The sequence below is a fragment of the Ursus arctos genome, unplaced genomic scaffold (genome assembly GCF_023065955.2).
Source record: "Ursus arctos isolate Adak ecotype North America unplaced genomic scaffold, UrsArc2.0 scaffold_3, whole genome shotgun sequence".
Classification (NCBI taxonomy): domain Eukaryota; kingdom Metazoa; phylum Chordata; class Mammalia; order Carnivora; family Ursidae; genus Ursus; species Ursus arctos.
In genome coordinates, this window is record NW_026622985.1 from 57,525,055 (window position 1) to 57,543,708 (window position 18,654).

The following is an 18,654-nucleotide window of genomic DNA, read 5'->3' on the forward strand; positions in this document are numbered from 1 at the left end:
CTGCCCAGAGGTAAAAGTATAATCAGTTATATTAACATAAAATACACTGTAGCAGAGTAAGTCCAACAAATGAATGAGAAAGTGTTCTAAGAAATTGGAACTAAGGTCCAAAGGGTCTCCCTACGCTTCTTTCATTCTGTACAGTAATGAGAACCGTCCCTCACGGCCTCAGTTCACATCGTGTGTGGCATTGTTTCTACTGCAACTGTTTACTGGAAAGGAAATTACTTTTACCTTAAAGCAGTGTGGAATTTCAAATTAAAGAAATGACTTGTAAGTTCCCAGAAATCCCCAAGTGGGATATAATTTAGCTATTACTACAGACCAAGGGGACAGCATTCACTTTACTCCAGATTTTTAGAGTAAAACCTCAGCAAACATCTCATGCAATTTGTATTTAGATCATAAAATAAAATTAATGTTAGTCTAGCTCGTAGGCACCTAGATTGGCTTTGGAAATTATCAGCTGACTCATACTCACTAAAGTCATCCATTCTATGCCAGAGGCTTTATTAGCAGTACAGGAACACAGAGGACCGGTAAACAAAAGAATCCATGGAGAGCGTGCTAGGTGTTACAGATCTCCCAAATCTTCCCAATGTGTGTATCCATTTCTTTTCCTTTACAATAATCTATGTATATCAAAAGGAGTCACTTAATTCCTTTGGTAAACCAAAGCTGAAGGGATTTAAAAAAATTATTGTTGGTTTTACATGGAGAACTACTAGGAAATGTTACCTAAATTATAAGCGAAACATAGAAATGTAGGCAAAGTACGGAAAGATTCCAAATTGACCAAATGGAAGTTTAACTGCATGGAAAAGACAAGTCTTCAGAGAAGGGAAATCATGTACTAGAGAGAGCATGTCAATGACTATCTTTGATACAAAACTATATACATACATGCATATGTATGTATATATGTGTAATTTATTCATAATATATGTATATATTATACACAGCACATAGTTTATACACTTTACACACATATACATATATTTATGTTTTTAAGAGAATAGTTTCATTTTTTCCTAAATCTCTTGACCTTATATTCTTCTCAAGGGATAGGCTGTAGATAATTCTGAAAAAAATAATATAGAATAATAATTTTGGAGACGTCTGGGACTCTTTTCTCTCTTCTAGTAGAAAAGTTCACAAAAACATATTTACTGATGATCTAACTTTTTGCTGTAGGAATTCAGAGTCATAAAAAAATTTCTCTCGGGAAAATACTATCTCACACAACTTATCCTTTTGACCGTATATTCATTTTCAGGCACAATTAGTTGCCCCCGTGACCAACACTTTACAGAAGACAAAAAAAGACTATTAAGAGAAAAATATAGGAGACTGTATATTTAAGGGCAGGGAAATAATTAATCATCTCTCAAATTAAGATTCTTAGACCACCCGCATGAGTATCATCTAGCAAGGCAGGTTAAAATGCAGATTCATGGGCCTAATCCAAGAATTAATCAGAATCTCTGGGGAAAGGGTTCAGAAATCTGCATTTTAAACACATTTTCCATGCAATTCTGGTATCCACTAAATGTGAGTGACTGCTACATTTCTGCAACATTTAGGAACCAAAGCGTACCTCTCCTTGTATTTGAGGGTGGAACTATGAAGGATCTTTTCCTGCTGTCAGCCTGGACCTGGAGGTAGCAGAGGCAGGGCTGAAAGCAAAGGCAAAACAATATTTTTTTTTCAAGATTTATTTATTTTAGAGAGAGTGAGAGCACAAGGTGGGGGGAGGGAGGCAGAGGGAGAGAGAGAATCTCAAGCAGACTTCCCACTGAGCACGGAGCCCGAAGACTCAGGGCTCGATCCCACAACCCTGAGATCTTGACCTGAGCCGAAATCAACAGTCTGACGCTTAACCAACTGAGCCACCCAGGCGCCCCAAGGCAAACCAATATTTTAAACAGAAGAAAGAATTTACCTTCCAGTAAAGACTCCAAACCCAGACATAAGAATATATGGATTTCATTGCACTAAAGAGAATATGCAAATCTTACTAAAAACAATGCTACAGATATAGGAGACAGAAGTACTATAATTTTCATGTTTTCAAATGGGCATATAACATTTTAGATTTCAATTCAAACGAAAGTCTGTAAGAAACAGAAACTAAACAAAACACCCTTATGACCAAGTGCTCTGTATCTCTTGAAAATAAGTTCCTTGTTATTTTTCCCCAGGGTGGCTATTACGATGACAATTCATTTTTTTTTAGTAAAAAGTTAAAAGATAGAGTTTTTCCCATAATACTCCACCAAGTCTCTTTTTCTCGAACTCTTGCAATTTCCAAACAACACTGAGAAATCATCCATACATTCAGTTCAGTGGGGACAGATAGCATGCTGATATCTAATATCATTGTAGATGGACAGAATATACTATTATCATGAATAAGGTGAGTACAAATTCATTTCCACAAGTAAAGATTCAAATGGCTAATTCCCCATTCAAATCAGAAATCATTGTTCCCGTTATTTTTATGGCAACCCGGTATTTCATTTAATTACAAAAGGTATTTTATAGTACTCATGTACTCATTGGGCATTAATCATCATAATGTCCATCTCTGACAAAATAAAATCCCAAACCAAAACAATAGTGATAACTACCACCAAAACCAAACAAATTAAACAAAACCCAACACATATACTTTCTCCCATACCCCACGTTCACTATTAACTACTGCCCGTCCTGCTCAATATTTAATGCTTATTTCAAGACAATTTAAAAGGAACCACAGCTTTCCTTACAAATATATCTAAACAGAATAGATAATCAGAGGCACCAAGTGTCACTACACCCCTCTCCTACGACGACTTGTCCATCTTCCCCATCTGGTTTCAACATAAAACCTAGAATAATAGTTAGGAACATCAATAAAGCTGCTGAGGAAACAGGTGCTTGAAGAATTTTTCAGAAAACCAATTATTCCCCAAGTAAAGTTTATTTTGAAAATACAACATTGTCATATAAATTTAAATAGGACACATCTAGCAATATTAATGAGTCAAATTATATTACAAGTGAGGTCGCCATTGATGTCTGATTATTTCCGTGAATGGAAAGACATAAACTTGCAGCTAAACCAAAGGCAGATACTTAAAAACAATCATAACTTATTTATATGCTTTCATTTCATACTTCTGTCTAAATATTTAGATGGGAATTGATATAAAGTCACGTGAGATAAAGAAATATGCTGCCCGAATAATCAAAATTCTTTTTACTTTCCCTGCTCTACCAGAGATAGCATTGCCAGTAATGTCTATACGAGGTGGTACCACGTGACAAGCTCGTTCCCTCCTGATGAACACAGCATAAGGCTTTCATATTGTGGTTCGTAACTCCTCCAGGTTGAGGAAAACAGCAGTGACAATTTAAGAGTTTTCTACATATAGCTGATTTCATCAGAAAAAGGTGTTATATATGTCCTTCCCAAGACCTTTATGTTTTAATGAGGAAAATGCAATATACAACTAGTGAAAATAGCCTGTATATGATATAATAATTATTCGTAATTCTCTAAAACAACAACAACAGCAACAACCTACAGGTAAAACAAGAATGAAAGAACTAAGACACACACCCGGACCTTCTCACAGTAGAGGGTTTTTGAGGGAATTCAGTGCTAACCCCAACAATGAAACCAGAGCCATTCCTAGATCAGGGGAAGAATTCAAAAGCACCCAAAACAGCCAATAAACCATCTTCAAAGGATAAGGACCCAAAGATAAAAACAGCGTTGACTGTTAGGAGAACAAATTGAAGAGAGAAGTAGGCCCAGTGAAGTCAAAGGAGGACAATACAAGATACTGAACTTGGGGACTGCAATCTTGCTGTACAACTTAGCTGTTGACCTCGGGCAAAACAATCTCTTTGAAGAATAATTTCCTCATCTATAAAATAGGTTCGCCAAGATCCACCAGCTTTGTTCATAGGCTTCAGAACAATGAAAATCAAAGACGATGCCCTTGAGATCACTTCCTAAACAATAAAGAACTATTCTTAGTGAAATGGAGATTTGGGGGCTTTTTCAAAGTAGTAAGGATAAAAGCCAATTTCAGGGAAAATTATAAAATCCCATTTTTTTGACCCAGGACAGATTTCTATGCAATAGTAGCTACTGTAGGCCTGTGTCATATTTTTGATAAGCAGAAATGGGAAATTTTTGATTGGCTTATAAATTTCACTCATGATACAATGTTACTGTAGTGGAATACACTAGTTATAGATTTTATTCATTAATATACCAGGAAGGGTCATCGGCTAGACTTAAAAAGTAAACACTGACTAAACACAACTCTGTACCTCAGCTACAAAATTTTGACACATTATTACAAAGAACCACATACATAAATAATTTGTCCTATTAATCATTATAGGTTATTTATTAGTCACTAGGAACCGAACCTTATAGAGCTTAAGTCCTGGGCAGAATGTTTCAATGTATACATATTTATAAGTCATTAACTTTGTTATTCACTGCAGCATTGCACATCTACTCAGTAGAGCAATAACTGTGAACAAGGCCAGTTCAACAACTATTTTCCTCTTCCCTTAAGCAGACTCAAAGGCAGTTACAGACACACTGTTTCATTATAACATGAAAACAGTAAGCCTTGGGCTATCGCCCAAGGCTCTTCAAATGTCAGTATCTAACTTGGAGAAAATAGAGAGAAGTAGAAATAGAGGCGGCTGATTTGTGCTATAACCTGGTCTCATGTTGGGCTTGCTCCCGGCTGCAATATTTTTAAAATTACAAGTAAGCAAGTTAAACAGAAGGCTTCATATGTGAAAGTGGAAAATGGTCCAGAAGTCTTCTACTCAAAGACAAATTAATTTTTTCTTCCCAATAACTCACCAGAAAGAAATGGGCACTTAGGACTCCTAAGGGTTTCTTCGAATAATATTCAGAAAAATATATAGAAATAAAAAACAGAAAAAGAACAGCACATTATTTAAAAATAAGACTTTCTTTAAAAATGGTTGCCCTGTCTTTAAGGATGCATGCCGTAGAAAGTGGGCACGTGTTTCTCTATAACTCATCATGTTTGTATGTAAATTCTCTGGCAGATATAAATCCATCTTTGTCTTCATCTTCTTTATCGAAAATATCCTCCACCAAAACATCATGATGACTTTCATTCACCACTGCTCCGTGCTTTTCAAACTCCTTCTTTAAATACACTTTAACCTATAAAATAATGGGTCTCGTTAATAATTCTAATTCATAAGATACCCATATCAAGCCAGTTAATATCACAGAGCAGACTGGTAGTTCATTTGATTATATATAACAATGACTAAACAACTGTAATATATTTCTAATGACAGTAAAAGAACTGTAAGGAATTTTTTCCCCTTAAAAACTGGTGCTATACTGCTCCAGTAGAGACACAGAATATTGCTCAGAGGCAAAGATAAGCCTTATATTATCTGAAAAATACCCAATGAAAGCATATTATCTATTCTTAATCTGAGTCTAAATAAAGCTAAGCATTTGAAAGACTGCAGTCTTTCACTTCATTGAATTATCCAGATCTCATTTTCTAACTAGGGTCAGAATTCCAGATATTTCTTAAAATAAGATTAAAGGATGGCATTTTTTTAAACTTATTTTTAAAAATCTTTTAAAAGTTTTATTATTTTAAAAAAATCCAGTATAACATACAGTGTTACATTAGTTTCAGATGTACAATATTGTGAGTGATTCAAGAATTCTATACATTACTCAGTGCTCATCATGGTAAGTGTACTCTTAATCGCCTTCACTTATTTCACCCATCCCCCATCGGTCTCCCCCCTCTCCTAACGGCATTTTTTAATTTAAGTAAGTGTATGGTAATAGTACATGCAGTGGACCTGATTATGAGCATGCCTCATGACCTTCCAATCTCAGAAATTAAAGCAAAATCCACCCTAATGAGTGCTTAGACTAAAAATTTCCACTCTCGTTCAGATATTTAAAGATATAAACAAAATACTGTTCTTAATTACCCGCTAGGTTCACCATAATGCAGTTCAACCTGTATTTTCATTTTTAATCAGATCTCTAGTACTCCTTCGGTTAGATCAGTAATTTCAAATCCTTCCCCCCCTACTGCCAATATGCAAACATATGACATATATTAACTTTTAAGAGTCAGGAGATTTAATGAAGTTGTAAAAAAAGAAAAAAAAAAGGATGATTAAAGTTAAATGGATTAATGTAGAATGAATCTCTAGGATATACTGTGTGAATAAAGCAAGATGCCAAATATTATGTATATCATGCTACTTTTTGTGTAAGAAAAGGGGAAATAGGAAAATGTATTCACATTTGTTTGTATTTGCATAAAGAAAACACTGGAAAGACACTTTAGAACCCAACAAAACTGCATGCAGAAAGGGGTAGATGACATAGTTGAAGAGGATGTGGATAGGAGAAAGACTTCTTAATAAACACTTTTTAACTGGATTGATTTTTTTTTTGAACCACGTGAATGTGTTATATATTTAAGATTTTTTTTTAAAGGAAAGGTAATTAAAATTTATCTTGGACAGAAAAAAGTCCTATGACTGGTAATACGATGAGGTGTTATAAATTTAGTAACTTGTAGATCATGACCCTGTGAGTTCATAACAACTTGATTTATTTAAGACTTAATCATTTCCTGGCTGTTAGAATGAAATTGATCAAAACATAAAAAAGGACTTGATTTCTGACCAGCCAAGGAACGGTGGAGAACATGGGCAAACAGAAAAACACAGAGCAGATGTCTACCTCCACTTCTTTCCCCACAGCAGCCAGACTAAGACAGGTATGTGTAAAGATGGCTGCAAAAGCCTAAATAAATAAAGATAGAAGTCTTCTTGCTTTCTCCTTACTCAAACACCAGGACCAAAAGGGGGCTGGGAAAGATCTCCTGCTCTGGAAAACCCACGCTGAAGTCTCCTTTCTCCAGGTGTGAACCAGAACAAAACAGCATGTGGGTTGTTTGCTGCTAACTGCTAGGAAATTATAAGTGCATTTAACAGCCAGTTTACAGTTTTAAACAGAAACCATCAACATGAGATATTTCTCAGGACATCTATGTTTCTTATATAGCAACTCCAAAATGAGAATTGTCTTACCAAAATGGATCTTTCAGACACTCAGGGTAAGGGCAAGATACAGTGAACCTTAAGTATGGTGGGGGGGAGGTGGGTGGGGGCAAAAGAACGAATGATGTTTCTTAAGTCTCAATATATTTCTCTCCAAAACAAGGATTTCCAAATGGGGGGGGGGGGGAGCCAACATTTGAAGCATCAGTATTTTAAGAAAACTTATAAATAATACTTTATCCAAATAAAAATAGACTTTCTTTAAAAATATATTTTTTAAAAAGTGAGAAGAAAGAAAGAAAGAAAGAAAGAAAGAAAGAAAGAAAGAAAGAAAACAGAACATGAGGAAGGAAAGATCACCTCAGCTTTAGAGAGTTTCCAGTCATCATTAAGATCCATTTCTTGGAATGACTCATGGGATCTTGGTCCATTTCGAATTTCCAAAAGATCAATGTTAAATATCAGCGTGCTCTCTGGGGGAATTTTACCTGACATGAGGAGAAAGGAGGTTAAGGCTTATTTAAACAATCCCAGAGTTCTGATGACAGAAAACTTACGATACTGAATAAAATATTCTTTTGATTGAATTAAATGAAAAGCCTTCCTAACATTATCACATGTAAATTACTTATATTTTACTCAAACAAATAGAATAGAGAAGGACTAATCCAAACTAGTAGATCAAAAGCAGTCTGTTTCTGGTTTTGCAATTACAAATTGTTTTGTGCACACAAACAGACACATACATACAGATATGCCTAATGGCCTGGTATTAAATTTCAATATAATTAAGATATTACATATTACATGCCAAGAATGACTTAAAGGGCTTTAGATAATTCAGAGTTAATTATAGTACAAGTGATTTACTAACGTTGGGGTCACCAAAGTCCTGACCTAGAAATATATATAGTTCTGCCATCTCCACCACTGGGAGGCAGTATCAAGCTGAGTGAGAGCTGGTGTCATAGTAGCTGGTATTAAAGCTTACTCCTGCCCTTCTTTAAGCCTTTCCTCATCTGTAAGATGCAGAATTTGTGGAGGATGAAGGAAGATAAATCCACGCAAAATATTTAGCATCATACTTGATAACTAGTGAGCTCTCAGTATATGTTAATAAGACATAATTCTCTTACAGGCTTTAAAAACAATACAGAAAGGTTCAACAATTTCAGAAAGTTAGGCAACACCCCCTCTGATATAGAAGTTATACCTATTTTGAAGACATTTCATGGAGAAGAAATTAAAATAAATTTCTGAGAAGGAAGATAAAAATCTTTAAAAACGAAAAGAGCTTTGTTAAAGTCCCAGGGACCTAAAAAAAAAAAAACAAAACAAAACAGAAAACAAAACCTTTCTGGGAAGTATGAACAGTTTTTTTCAACTCGTTTCCTTATATTTAACATACAGGTCTGGGTAAACATTACGAGTATTTCTTAGTCCTCCCCACCCACCCAAATCCCACACATTTCCATGAAAGAGCATTTGTTAACTATTAAAGAGAACAAAACTTACACTGTGTGCCCAAGCTTACCATTCCAGATCTAGACAGAGAAGGGGCATGCACTAGGTCGTTGATGAAACTGGTGTCTTTCCAAAGGAGGCATGCAAACATGGTACCAAAGGACTACAAAATTAGTGTTAAATACATATTAGCAGAGTTAGTTTCATGGCTCTCAGTTTGGAGGAAATGACTCAAATTTAGATCTCGACTTGTTACAAAGTAAAATTGAGTTAAATACAGTAGGACTAATACTACATATACATTAAAGGTGAGACAATAAAGATACAGGAGGAAGTTGTAAAATAATATTTGAACACCAGAGAAACATTTTCTTTTCTTTTCTTTTTTAAGATTTTATTTATTTGACAGAGAGAGAGACAGCCAGCGAGAGAGGGAGCACAAGCAGGGGGAGTGGGAGAGGAAGAAGCAGGCTCCCAGCAGAGGAGCCTGATGTGGGACTCGATCCTAGAACGCCGGGATCACGCCCTGAGCCTAAGGCAGACGCTTAACGACTGAGCCACCCAGGCGCCCCAGAGAAACATTTTCTAGATACTTGATTTTCTTCCCTAAAGAGATTATTAAAATAAGAATTGAATTTGGTTAGTAAATCCCATTCTGTGCATAAGATTTATATGGCAAGCTCCATTTTAAAATATACAATGCCTCACAGATGGCACTTACTTTCTTCTCAGGAAACTGGGGCTAGGATTCTCACTTTGTAAATGGTTAAGCTTAGACCTAAGGATCCTGTGAAGTCTATATTTCTACAGTATCAGAGTGGTTCCCTGTCTGTTCTGATGACTACTTAATAATTTCTTTTGGGAGGGGCACCTGGATGGCTCAGTTGGCTAAGTGTCCCACTCTTGATTACAGCTCAGGTCATGATCTCCTGGGTCATAAGATCAACTCCTGGGTAGGGCTCAGTGCTCCGTGGGGAGTCAGCTTGAGATTCTCTCCCTCTGCCCCTCCCCCCACTCACTCACACACATGCACTCTCTCTAAAATAAATACTTAAAAATAATATTTTTTCTTCCTTATGTAATACATGCCCATTGTAGAGAATTTGTAAGAGACAGAACCAGAAATAAAAATAATTCCCAGCCATCCATTGTTATCATTCTTAATTATTTCCTTGTGATTCACTCTGTATGTCTATATACTTTTCTCTAATACTTAGTATTATATATACTACAGCTTTATTTTCCACTTTTATATATAACATTATATCATACATACTTGGATATAATTTTTTTTAATCTTTGAAATGCCATTTCTTAATAACTGGGCCCTATTTTATTTAGCTAAAGCCTTCTCATTATCCACTGAAGTTGGTTCCAATTATTTTTGCTATTAGAAACAGTGTAGTAATGGACATCTCTGTTCACAAATCTTTCTCCTGATACCTGACTATTCCCTTAGGCTAAATGAGAAAGGAATTATAGGACACATGCATATCCTACACGGGAAACATCATCTGGTCTCTTGTAAATAGTCCTTTGGAAAGCTGCTCAGCTTCCCATGCAAACAGCAGGAGTGCATGCCCGCCCTGCCACAAACTAGCACAAAGTCTCCTGGAATCAGCTAGCCCATTTGCTTCTGTTTTATTAAACTCATTTCATGTCACTCCATTCATTTTTATAAATGAATTATTAAAAAAGTTATAAAACAACTTTAAAACAAGAGTGAAAACAACCTCCAAAAAAAAAAAAAGCCTGGGTGTAGAAAACTTCAGTTGTGAGTCACTGGCAGCCCACATCTAACCCTCATTCAATGCCTTAATCATCTACATTTTACATGTTCAACTCATCAAAACACATCTGTTGAATAAGCTTTCTTTGCATTGTTAAAATAAATCGATGAGTTTCAGCTGGGGAGGATGAAAAAGTTATGGAAGTGGATAGTGGTGATGCCTGTATAACAACGTGAATGTTCATAGTGTCACTGAACTGTACACTTAAAAAATGGTTAAAATAGTAAACATTATGTTATGTGTACTGTGCCACAATTTTTTTTAAAAAAAACCATTATTTGGGTTATATGGTGGTTAATTGTTAATGATAGAGTTGAAAGTTCCAGAACTTCTTATCATTAGCTCAGTTGACCATTAAGATATAATGGCTTTAATCTGATCATTTCAAATGATAATCAAGACACAATCATACTTCCAAAAAAAATACACATTCTCTACTTACTTTTAGGGGAAAAAAAAACACATAATAGTTACTCTGATTTCGGTCTCCTAAACCAGAGAAAAACTCCAATGCTATAGTAAAAATGTAGAATTGTTATTACCTTTTCCTTCTTTTCCATAACCCAGGGCAGGAGGAATGATGAGCTTTCTCTTCTCTCCTACACACATTCCCTTCAAGCCTTGGTCCCAACCTTTGAGAGCCTCCAGGATGCCCAAGGTAAACCAGATGGGCTGACCATTGTTATGTTTGTGACTACAGTGGAAAGAAAACACATTAGAACTGTTTAGTAACTCTATTTTTTTATTGCTATGGTGTATTTTTTCCACCCATAAGTGATTAAATTTGGAAATTAACAAAAACAGCTACATACATACACACAAAACCAAGTCAATTTTGTAATTCCCTGCCCATATTTCTTGATACAAATTTCACACATGACTCAGGTAGAGAAGGGCAGAGGGAATCATAATAAAAACAGTTAATAACTATTTGTGATTTACTGTTTACCAGGTATTACCCTAAATGCTTTGCTTTTTTTAAACTCTGACAATGATCATCTGAGATAAATACTATTATTTCCCCATTGTACAGAGGAGGAAACTGAGGTTAAATGTGCCAGTGTTGATCCAGCTCCAAAGTTCAAGGTCTTAACGATAGTGATGCTGTCCCAGGAAAATCTTAAGGGGGCAGAAGAGGGAAAGAATAATGGAAAATGGGAGAGTTTGGGAAGGAAGATGAGAAGCTAAGGAGAATTTACTGCCAAGACACACGGGTCCATACCCACATGGACAATGGAGGGTCTAGCCTACTTACAAACTGTCCTGATGTAAGCCTGGTGATGGCTCTGAGAGGTGGAAAAGGCTGTTCTTAACCCTGAACCCTACCTAGATGCTGGCTGCAGGCATCTTCTGTGGGGCTCTGCAGGGAAGCCTGGAGGAATGGCCCCTCAAGGACTGAGGGAGAAGGAGATAAAAGTGTCCTGGCTCATGAGCTGGAGAGAGGCCAGCCTAAGAAACCCAGTTAGTGAGCTACTAGGGGGCTTGCAGGCTGAGTAGTGCCTGAGTTCCAAATAGCTCTTTCAGTGCAATAAGGAAAGTGTTCTCAAAGATATCTTATAGGTGAGAATGAGAAATCACTCTGCTAGGTTTCATGGGCACCATGGTTAGTTACTAAATCCAGGTAAAGGCCATTACTTCCTCTTTTCCTTAATTTCCCCCCATGACTAAAGAAACAAATTGCCAACTGTAGAATACTTGGGAAGGCTAGAACAGAATAAAGAAGGAAGAAAACAATCTGCCACCCAGCGCTGACTACAGTTTTGACACATTTCTTGTCACAGCTAAAGGATTTAAGCTATTTACCACACAGGCTATCGTTCTGAAAACGGCAAATGTGCTTTGCAATGGACCATTTGATGGTAACTCTTCACAAAGCTCAGGGTTAGCAGTTCCTGACCATTTACATTGAGGCTGCATGACAATAGTCCCCTCGTCAGGTACTATAACATTAGTAGCAAACTGCCAAATAGTGTCTTATGGCTACCACCAAAGTCCACATAGGTTCTGAGACCTGAAAGAAATCAGGCTATGTCAATATCAGACTAAAAATAAAGATGTGATTGAAAATTTAAAACACAAATCTTAATATTGTTTAACATTCACTGTGGCACTAGCCTTGTCGATAAAGAGATAGAGCAGTTGAGAATTCTATGGCAAGCCACTGTTTTGGTAAGTTGTGGAAGGGCTAACAGAGTTCAGAGAAGGGTGCCGTTCCCTTCTCCAAAGACAGACCAGGACTGAATGCTCAGTGAAGGCAGGTTATCAAAAACCAGATCTAGGAGGGGCCACAAAGTTTCACTACTTTAGTTCATGCCATTCTCTCTACCTGGAATGTCCCCTCTGCTCCCATTCTCCACCGGGAAGGAACCCTCCACCCATCTTTCAAGGCCCATCTCAATTGTGATCTCTGGGAAGTCTTTCTCTTTCTCCACCTCTCAGAGCATAAATAATTCCAGACTCCATTATGCTTTGTGAACATTTGAAAATGCCATACTATTTGGCATGAGTTACTGACTTGTCTTCCTCCTCTCTGCAGCTGATGTACTGCTGGAGGACAAGAATCCACTCTTAGTCACCTTTGCATCCTTAAGGCCTGATTGTGGCCACTCAACAAGGGTTTGTTAGGTGGACAGATAAATGAATGGACAAAGGTGGAGAAGCCAAAAATTTTTAATCTCCCTAGTATCAAGTACAGGGCCTAACATAAAAGAAATACTCAATAAATACTTTTGGAATGGAATGAAGAGAATCAATGCCTAAGTAGGAATCAGTACACTTGTAAAACTTTTCCATGTCGCAATTTCTTTGTTTATAGAACAGAAATAATGATAGTGTAACCACCTGAAAATCCTTCACTGTAGGTATTGGATTAATCTTCCATAACCACACCCACACCCATCAATGAAGTCTTTGAATTTCTAGAAAGAAACAAATAATGAAACAAATCATGGTACTGTGCTTTGACCAAAATGTCATCTGTAAGAACAAAGTTTAAAGAGATCAATGGCTTAGCATTAGCATACCCTACAACAAGCAAATAAATGATTGTGTATTCTCATCAAGTCGCTATGGAAAGTTTTCAGTAAATTTCACCTACACCAAATAAAAAATGGAATTGGGTCATTTTCCCTCGGGAATGGAATTTGAAAAATGAGAATTCCTTTAAGTTTTTTTTCCCTATGTATTGCCTAACTATACACCTAGATATTTCTGTAGTATTTCAAAGATTCTAGCGCTAATTTTTATAATAAAAAATTAAACCTTTATCCTTATCACGTTTCCAGTAAGAACTTCAAAGGCCCCGTTATGCAAGATTGTCGTTAAACAATTTCCTTTTCCAAAGAAGAAAATAATATATTGCAGTTTTTTAAAAGAGAGGTAAAACCTGATACAGGCTACTTTCCTGCCCGAGAGCTGGCATAGGTGGGTGGGTTTTTCACTATTTTACCTTGAGGGTATAATTACTTACGTGGAGTGAAATAAGGAGCCATCCTTTTCTAAGTAACCTTCATAGTGGACCAACATCAAATCCCCCCCTTTGGTCTTGCGATGGCAGATGAAAGGCTTCTGGAGCACCTCAATTTTCACTTCTGGTTCAGGGATCAGAGCCCCACTCAAAGAAGTGACCAACAGCGTCAGCACCGCGTTCCACAAGAAAAGCCTCATGTTGCTGGAGTAGGAAGGAAGTTCCTACAAAAACAGGGAAAGGGCCCCCGACCTCATAGAGCTAAGAATGTAGTTGAAGACTTAAGGACAGCCTCTGGCACGTTCATAATTCCCTGTTCCTAGCAGACGTGGCACATTTACTACAACTTTCCCACGCACTGCGAACCCACCTCTAAAGAGTTAAATTCCATACCCTGGTCTGACTGGCTCTCACAGCTCTGCCGCCGGCGAAGGACGGCTTCCCATTGGCTTGCGGTGCTGTCCGCTGGAGCCTCTCAAACCAATGATGCTGCAACAGTCACAGCCGGGCGGAGCCGGACACCAGTCTGGCTGTGAACCGCAGGGAGTGGTCCTAGAGCTCGACGGATTAAAGAATTTCACAACCTCGGATTTCGGGAGACCGGGTGAAGCTCTGGGCTAACCGGAAACGCCTCCGGCAGATTTACATCTGTAAAATATGCGAGCTCAGCTTGCTGGGAAGAGTCCTGGGCCAGGTGAAAGGGTAGCGGTTTCCGGAAGCACTCGTTTACTCTCGCCGATGCTGAGAGGCCGCCCCCAGAATTCCATAATCCTGCTATTGCGATTGTTTAATTTACCGTAGAAACGATAAAGACTTAAATAGTTCTGTAGGGTTCGCAAAGCGCGTTCCGGTGCGTAAACCTCACAACACTGCCAGTAAAGCAGGTTCCTTAATCCCATATAAATGATAGGTATGGCTGGGCAAGGAGAGGTTAAGTGTCCCGCTTAAAGTTGTTCAGCCTCAAAGCAGTTGAGCTCCGCCTTCAAACCAGGTCTTCTGATTCATTCTACAACACCGCATAATGTTATGGCTGCTAATAATTTATCACTTAGGTGGTGACCCTAGTGTAGAGGGTCAATGTTACCTTCTATCGTGGCTAAGGACATGCAGACCTTCACTTCAAAAAAGAAACAATCACGGTTATGAGTTACATTGGCTCATCTTGGCTTAAAATTATTAGCTTTACCTTTTTTGCCTAATTTCAAAAGCAAAACATTTCATTATAGTCGATTTGGAAGAAATTGGAAAGCATGAAAGGTTTTCCGGTTAAAATACACGAGTGGAATTAAATATGAATTTCAGACAACGAATCCATCGTTCTGTATTTTATTTGCTAAATCTGACAATCTTATGCTAAAGAGAAAGAGGGGGAAAAAAGATCGCCTATAGCGCCACCATATACAAATGATCACCTTAACATTTTTGGTGCATGCTTCTATGACATATGCCTAAAATAATTTGGACCAGATTGTACACTTTGTTTCGTAACCTGCTCTTTCCACTTAATCTGTTGTTAGCACTTTCCCTCGTCAAATATCCTTAGCAGAGTACTTTCTCACACTTTAATATGCTTAGGAATTCCCCGGAGAATCTTGTAAAAATGCAGATTCCAACTCAGGAGGTCTGGGCTTGAGGTGAGATCCTGCAATTTCGAAAAGCTCCTAGGTGATGCCAGTGCTGCTGTCCATGGATCATACTTCCAGTAGCGAGGCCTTAGAGTTTAGACAACATGTTTCCTCCCGCACAGTATCCTATCGTGAAATTCCCATCAACTCCGTAGGCTCTATTGCTGGCGACCTCGATTTTGTGGGATCAATTAGCCTGGAAATAAGAATTGGACCCTGGGGGACTAGAACGCAGGAGGCACCCTAAGGGGTCACATTGACCCCCAAACATCGAGAGGTGGCTTCTTCCCAATCTACGGTACTATTTACAGTCAAGACTGTATCCCACACAGTCCCTATTGGTCTCCCTCCTTCGCTCAGACCCAACGCCTACTCCCAAGCCCGCCTCCCGGGACTTAATTTTCCTGCCAGCCCCTCCCCTTACGTCAGGCCCTCCGCCGCCGTCGCCGCGGTTGCTGCCAAAACCCGGAGTGGATTTCGGGAACGTGCGCGCAAACGGCGCACTGGGCATGCGCAAGCGGGCCCCGGGCCCGGAGGGTGGAGGACTCAGGTAGCTCCCTGTGGCGCCGCGAGCTAACCGCTGCTTCGCCAGCGGCAACTTGGAGGCTGCAGCCACCGCTCAGGCCCACCCGGTGCCTTGGCCTCCTTGTGGACAGTGCGCCGGCTCCACCGGGCGGGCCCTCTGGCCGGCCGCGTCCTCACGTGCCGAGGCAGCCGCAGTGACCCCGCCCCCGGGCCGAGGATGTGAGACTGGCCGGGCGTCCCCGCACCGGGCCCGGGCTCCGGGAGTCGGCGCCTCGGCAGCGCTGGGCGATGGCCCTGCTGCCGGTGCTCCTCGCCTCCTGGGGCTTGGGGCAGTGAGGGGGCCGACGGGTGAGGGGAAACGGCCCCGGCGCGGCGGGGACCAAGGAGCCGCGGGCGCCATGGAGGGGGTGCTGTACAAGTGGACCAACTATCTGAGCGGTGAGTGGGGGGCGCGCCAGACGCCGGGTCCTTTGTTTGAGCGGCCGGAGGGCGGTGTCAGGACGCGAATCCTGGGGGTCGGGGTCACGGTCCCTTCTGAAACCAGAGAGGCCTGCACGGGCCGGGAGTATTTCCCCAAAGCTATTCTCACAGGACCGTGTCACCCATGCTGTACGGACACAGCCCCCCGTTGGGGCTGGGTGAGGGCCGTAGCTGCCCTTTCACTTCAAGGGAAGGAAGCTACGAGATACTGAGCTTTGGGCTGACTTGAAAGGCAGGATGTCGTCGGTGTCAGCGGGAGAGGGGCGCTGACTCCCGCAGTGAGTCTGTCTTCTGGGGAGTCTATCGAATTCTGGAGAAGGAGCTGGTCTCGCCTGACCAGCAGATAGGTTGGAAGATTTCTAATGAATGCCAAAGGTGAGCTGGAACTCCAGAGGTGAAAGGTCCTTTTTCAAACAAAATCCCCAGTGCAAACACTTCCCTTTTGTCACCTTCGGAGTCATATGTGCGGGCCACGGCATCAGAGTTCCATCTCAACAGTTTCAAAGCTCCAAAGTATGTACACGGTTTTTGCTTTTCTCACTGAGCATTCTTTTTGTTTTACAGACTCAGAAATTACCATAAAATGAAACCGTAGCAACTGTTTTGTTGCACTGCTGAGCAGAATGGCTTAAAAATAGTACCCCGCCCCCTTTCCAATGTGTGGAAGTACTTTATTTCTTATCTTGGAAGGTCATAACTATTCTCCAACTGTGAATATGATTCAGAACGAGCATTTTTTTCATTTGTGCAACCAGTGTTTAGTAAAAGCCTTCTGCTTGCTAGAAACTTGTGTTAGGCACCTTTGGGGAACTAAACTTTATTATGGAAAATTAGCTGGACACTTTTAATTTTAATAGCAGTGTATTTGAAACCAGAAGTATTCTCAGTATCTCTTATAGTGGGAGAGATATATTGTCCCACCCTTTCTTTGATAGAACAGTTTTTTAAATGTTGCAGTGTGGTGATGCTCTGGGGTCGTTTAAGGACTGATTTATCTGGGAGGATCAGTTGGCAGAATGATTTTGATGAGGTTATGTAGCACAGCCAGAAGTGCACCTGTTGGGTGTACCCAGAATGTCTTCCTTATACAAACTGTGGTTAGAAGTGAGTTCTGTTTATTTTTCTTATAATCATTAGTAGAGACTGAGTGAGGAGAAGTGTTTTAGAAGATCTGGCCTTTGCTTTTGAGGACTTTCTTTGATGTCAGGTGATTAAGTTAGATGTGGGTAACTCGTGGCTGGACTTTGGTGAATGTCAGATACTGGTTAACACTCTGCTAAGTTAAAGGGAACATGTTTGCTCAGGTAATTTTCCTTTGAGGTATCTCTAAGTCCTGAGATGTATGGATCTTATGCCCTTGAGTAAAATTTAGTTCCCAGTCTTTCACCCCTTTCTGTCACACATGCTGTTTAACTTTTTTCTTTTATCCTGAACACTCATCTTTCTTTTCTTCTACCTCCTCCCCCCACTTTTTTTTGCTTCACCTTTCTTCCTCTCCTTTTCTATATAGAAAGGTTGGTCTCTGGGTGCAGTATCTGCTTCCTGTTGTGAAATGCCTTTTTTCCCCCGACTGTTTTTATGTATCCTTCAATAAAGTAAAATTTCTCTGGAAGGATCTTTTGGAATCTTTATCATGTGATGCCTGTACCATCTGTCCTGTTGGAAGAGAGTCTTTTTTTTTTTCCTGCCCTAAGTAAGAGAAGTCAATTCTGCAAGTGTGCCAGGGTGGAAGCCCTAAAAAAAAGGGGGCTGGAGCCATTGCCAAGGTAGCTGTCCTTATATCATGCTTGACCCAGGTGCCTTTTTATTCTGGGCACACTGTTCATAGAAACCCATCACACCACTGGGTACTTTTCCTGGATATACTTAAAATTATGTATCAGCATATTGTCTTTCCTTAGGAGATAAATTTACTTCGGAAAGGAGCGGTATAGCCTAGGAGGAACAAATGCATTCTTGTTTCTTCCACCTTTCTCTGTGAGTTAGTCTCACAGAAGTGCATTGTGTAACTGTTAATGACAAGCTTTGATGAAAACGTTGCTACTTTTTCTCTTCTGAAGCTTGGTTTTGTTTGTTTTTTTAAAGATTTTATTCAGGGGTGCCTGGGTGGCTCCGTTGTTAAGCCTCTGCCTTTGGCTCAGGGCGTGATCCCAGGGTTCTGGGCTTGAGTCCTGCATTGGCTCCCTGCTCCTCTGGGAAC

The 18,654-nt window shown here is 39.6% G+C and overlaps 2 protein-coding genes across 5 annotated transcripts in view; one reads left to right on the forward strand and one right to left on the reverse strand.

Moving 5' to 3' along the window:
* Window positions 1-1,699: 1,699 nt before the first annotated feature.
* FKBP14 (FKBP prolyl isomerase 14) lies at window positions 1,700-14,206 on the reverse strand. Its single transcript, XM_026508593.4, has 4 exons — window positions 13,828-14,206; window positions 10,901-11,052; window positions 7,465-7,592; window positions 1,700-5,215 (listed from the first exon to the last, which is right to left on the reverse strand). Exons 1-4 carry the CDS (start codon window positions 14,022-14,024, stop codon window positions 5,057-5,059), a joined length of 636 nt encoding a protein of 211 aa, XP_026364378.1. The 5' UTR covers window positions 14,025-14,206; the 3' UTR covers window positions 1,700-5,056.
* Window positions 14,207-15,956: 1,750 nt separating this feature from the next.
* PLEKHA8 (pleckstrin homology domain containing A8) overlaps window positions 15,957-18,654 on the forward strand; it is a 75,175-nt gene continuing 72,477 nt past the window's right edge. For all 4 annotated transcript variants that reach the window (XR_006410473.3, XM_057304150.1, XM_026508611.4 and 1 more), the window contains exon 1: window positions 15,957-16,412. Coding sequence is in view for 3 of the 4 variants with exons in the window: in XM_057304150.1 (XP_057160133.1) it covers window positions 16,373-16,412 (40 nt within the window). In the remaining variant the exon portion in view is untranslated. The remainder of the gene's footprint in view (window positions 16,413-18,654) is intronic.

Coding starts and splice junctions, on each gene's coding strand:
- FKBP14 (XM_026508593.4), bottom strand. CDS start 14,024: ATGAGGCTTTTCTTGTGGAACGCGGTGCTGACGCTGTTGGTCACTTCT. Junction 11,053..13,827: donor GGCTCCTTATTTCACTCCAC/GTAAGTAATTAT, acceptor TTTCCACTGTAG/TCACAAACATAACAATGGTC. Junction 7,593..10,900: donor TTATGGAAAAGAAGGAAAAG/GTAATAACAATT, acceptor TCCTCATGTCAG/GTAAAATTCCCCCAGAGAGC.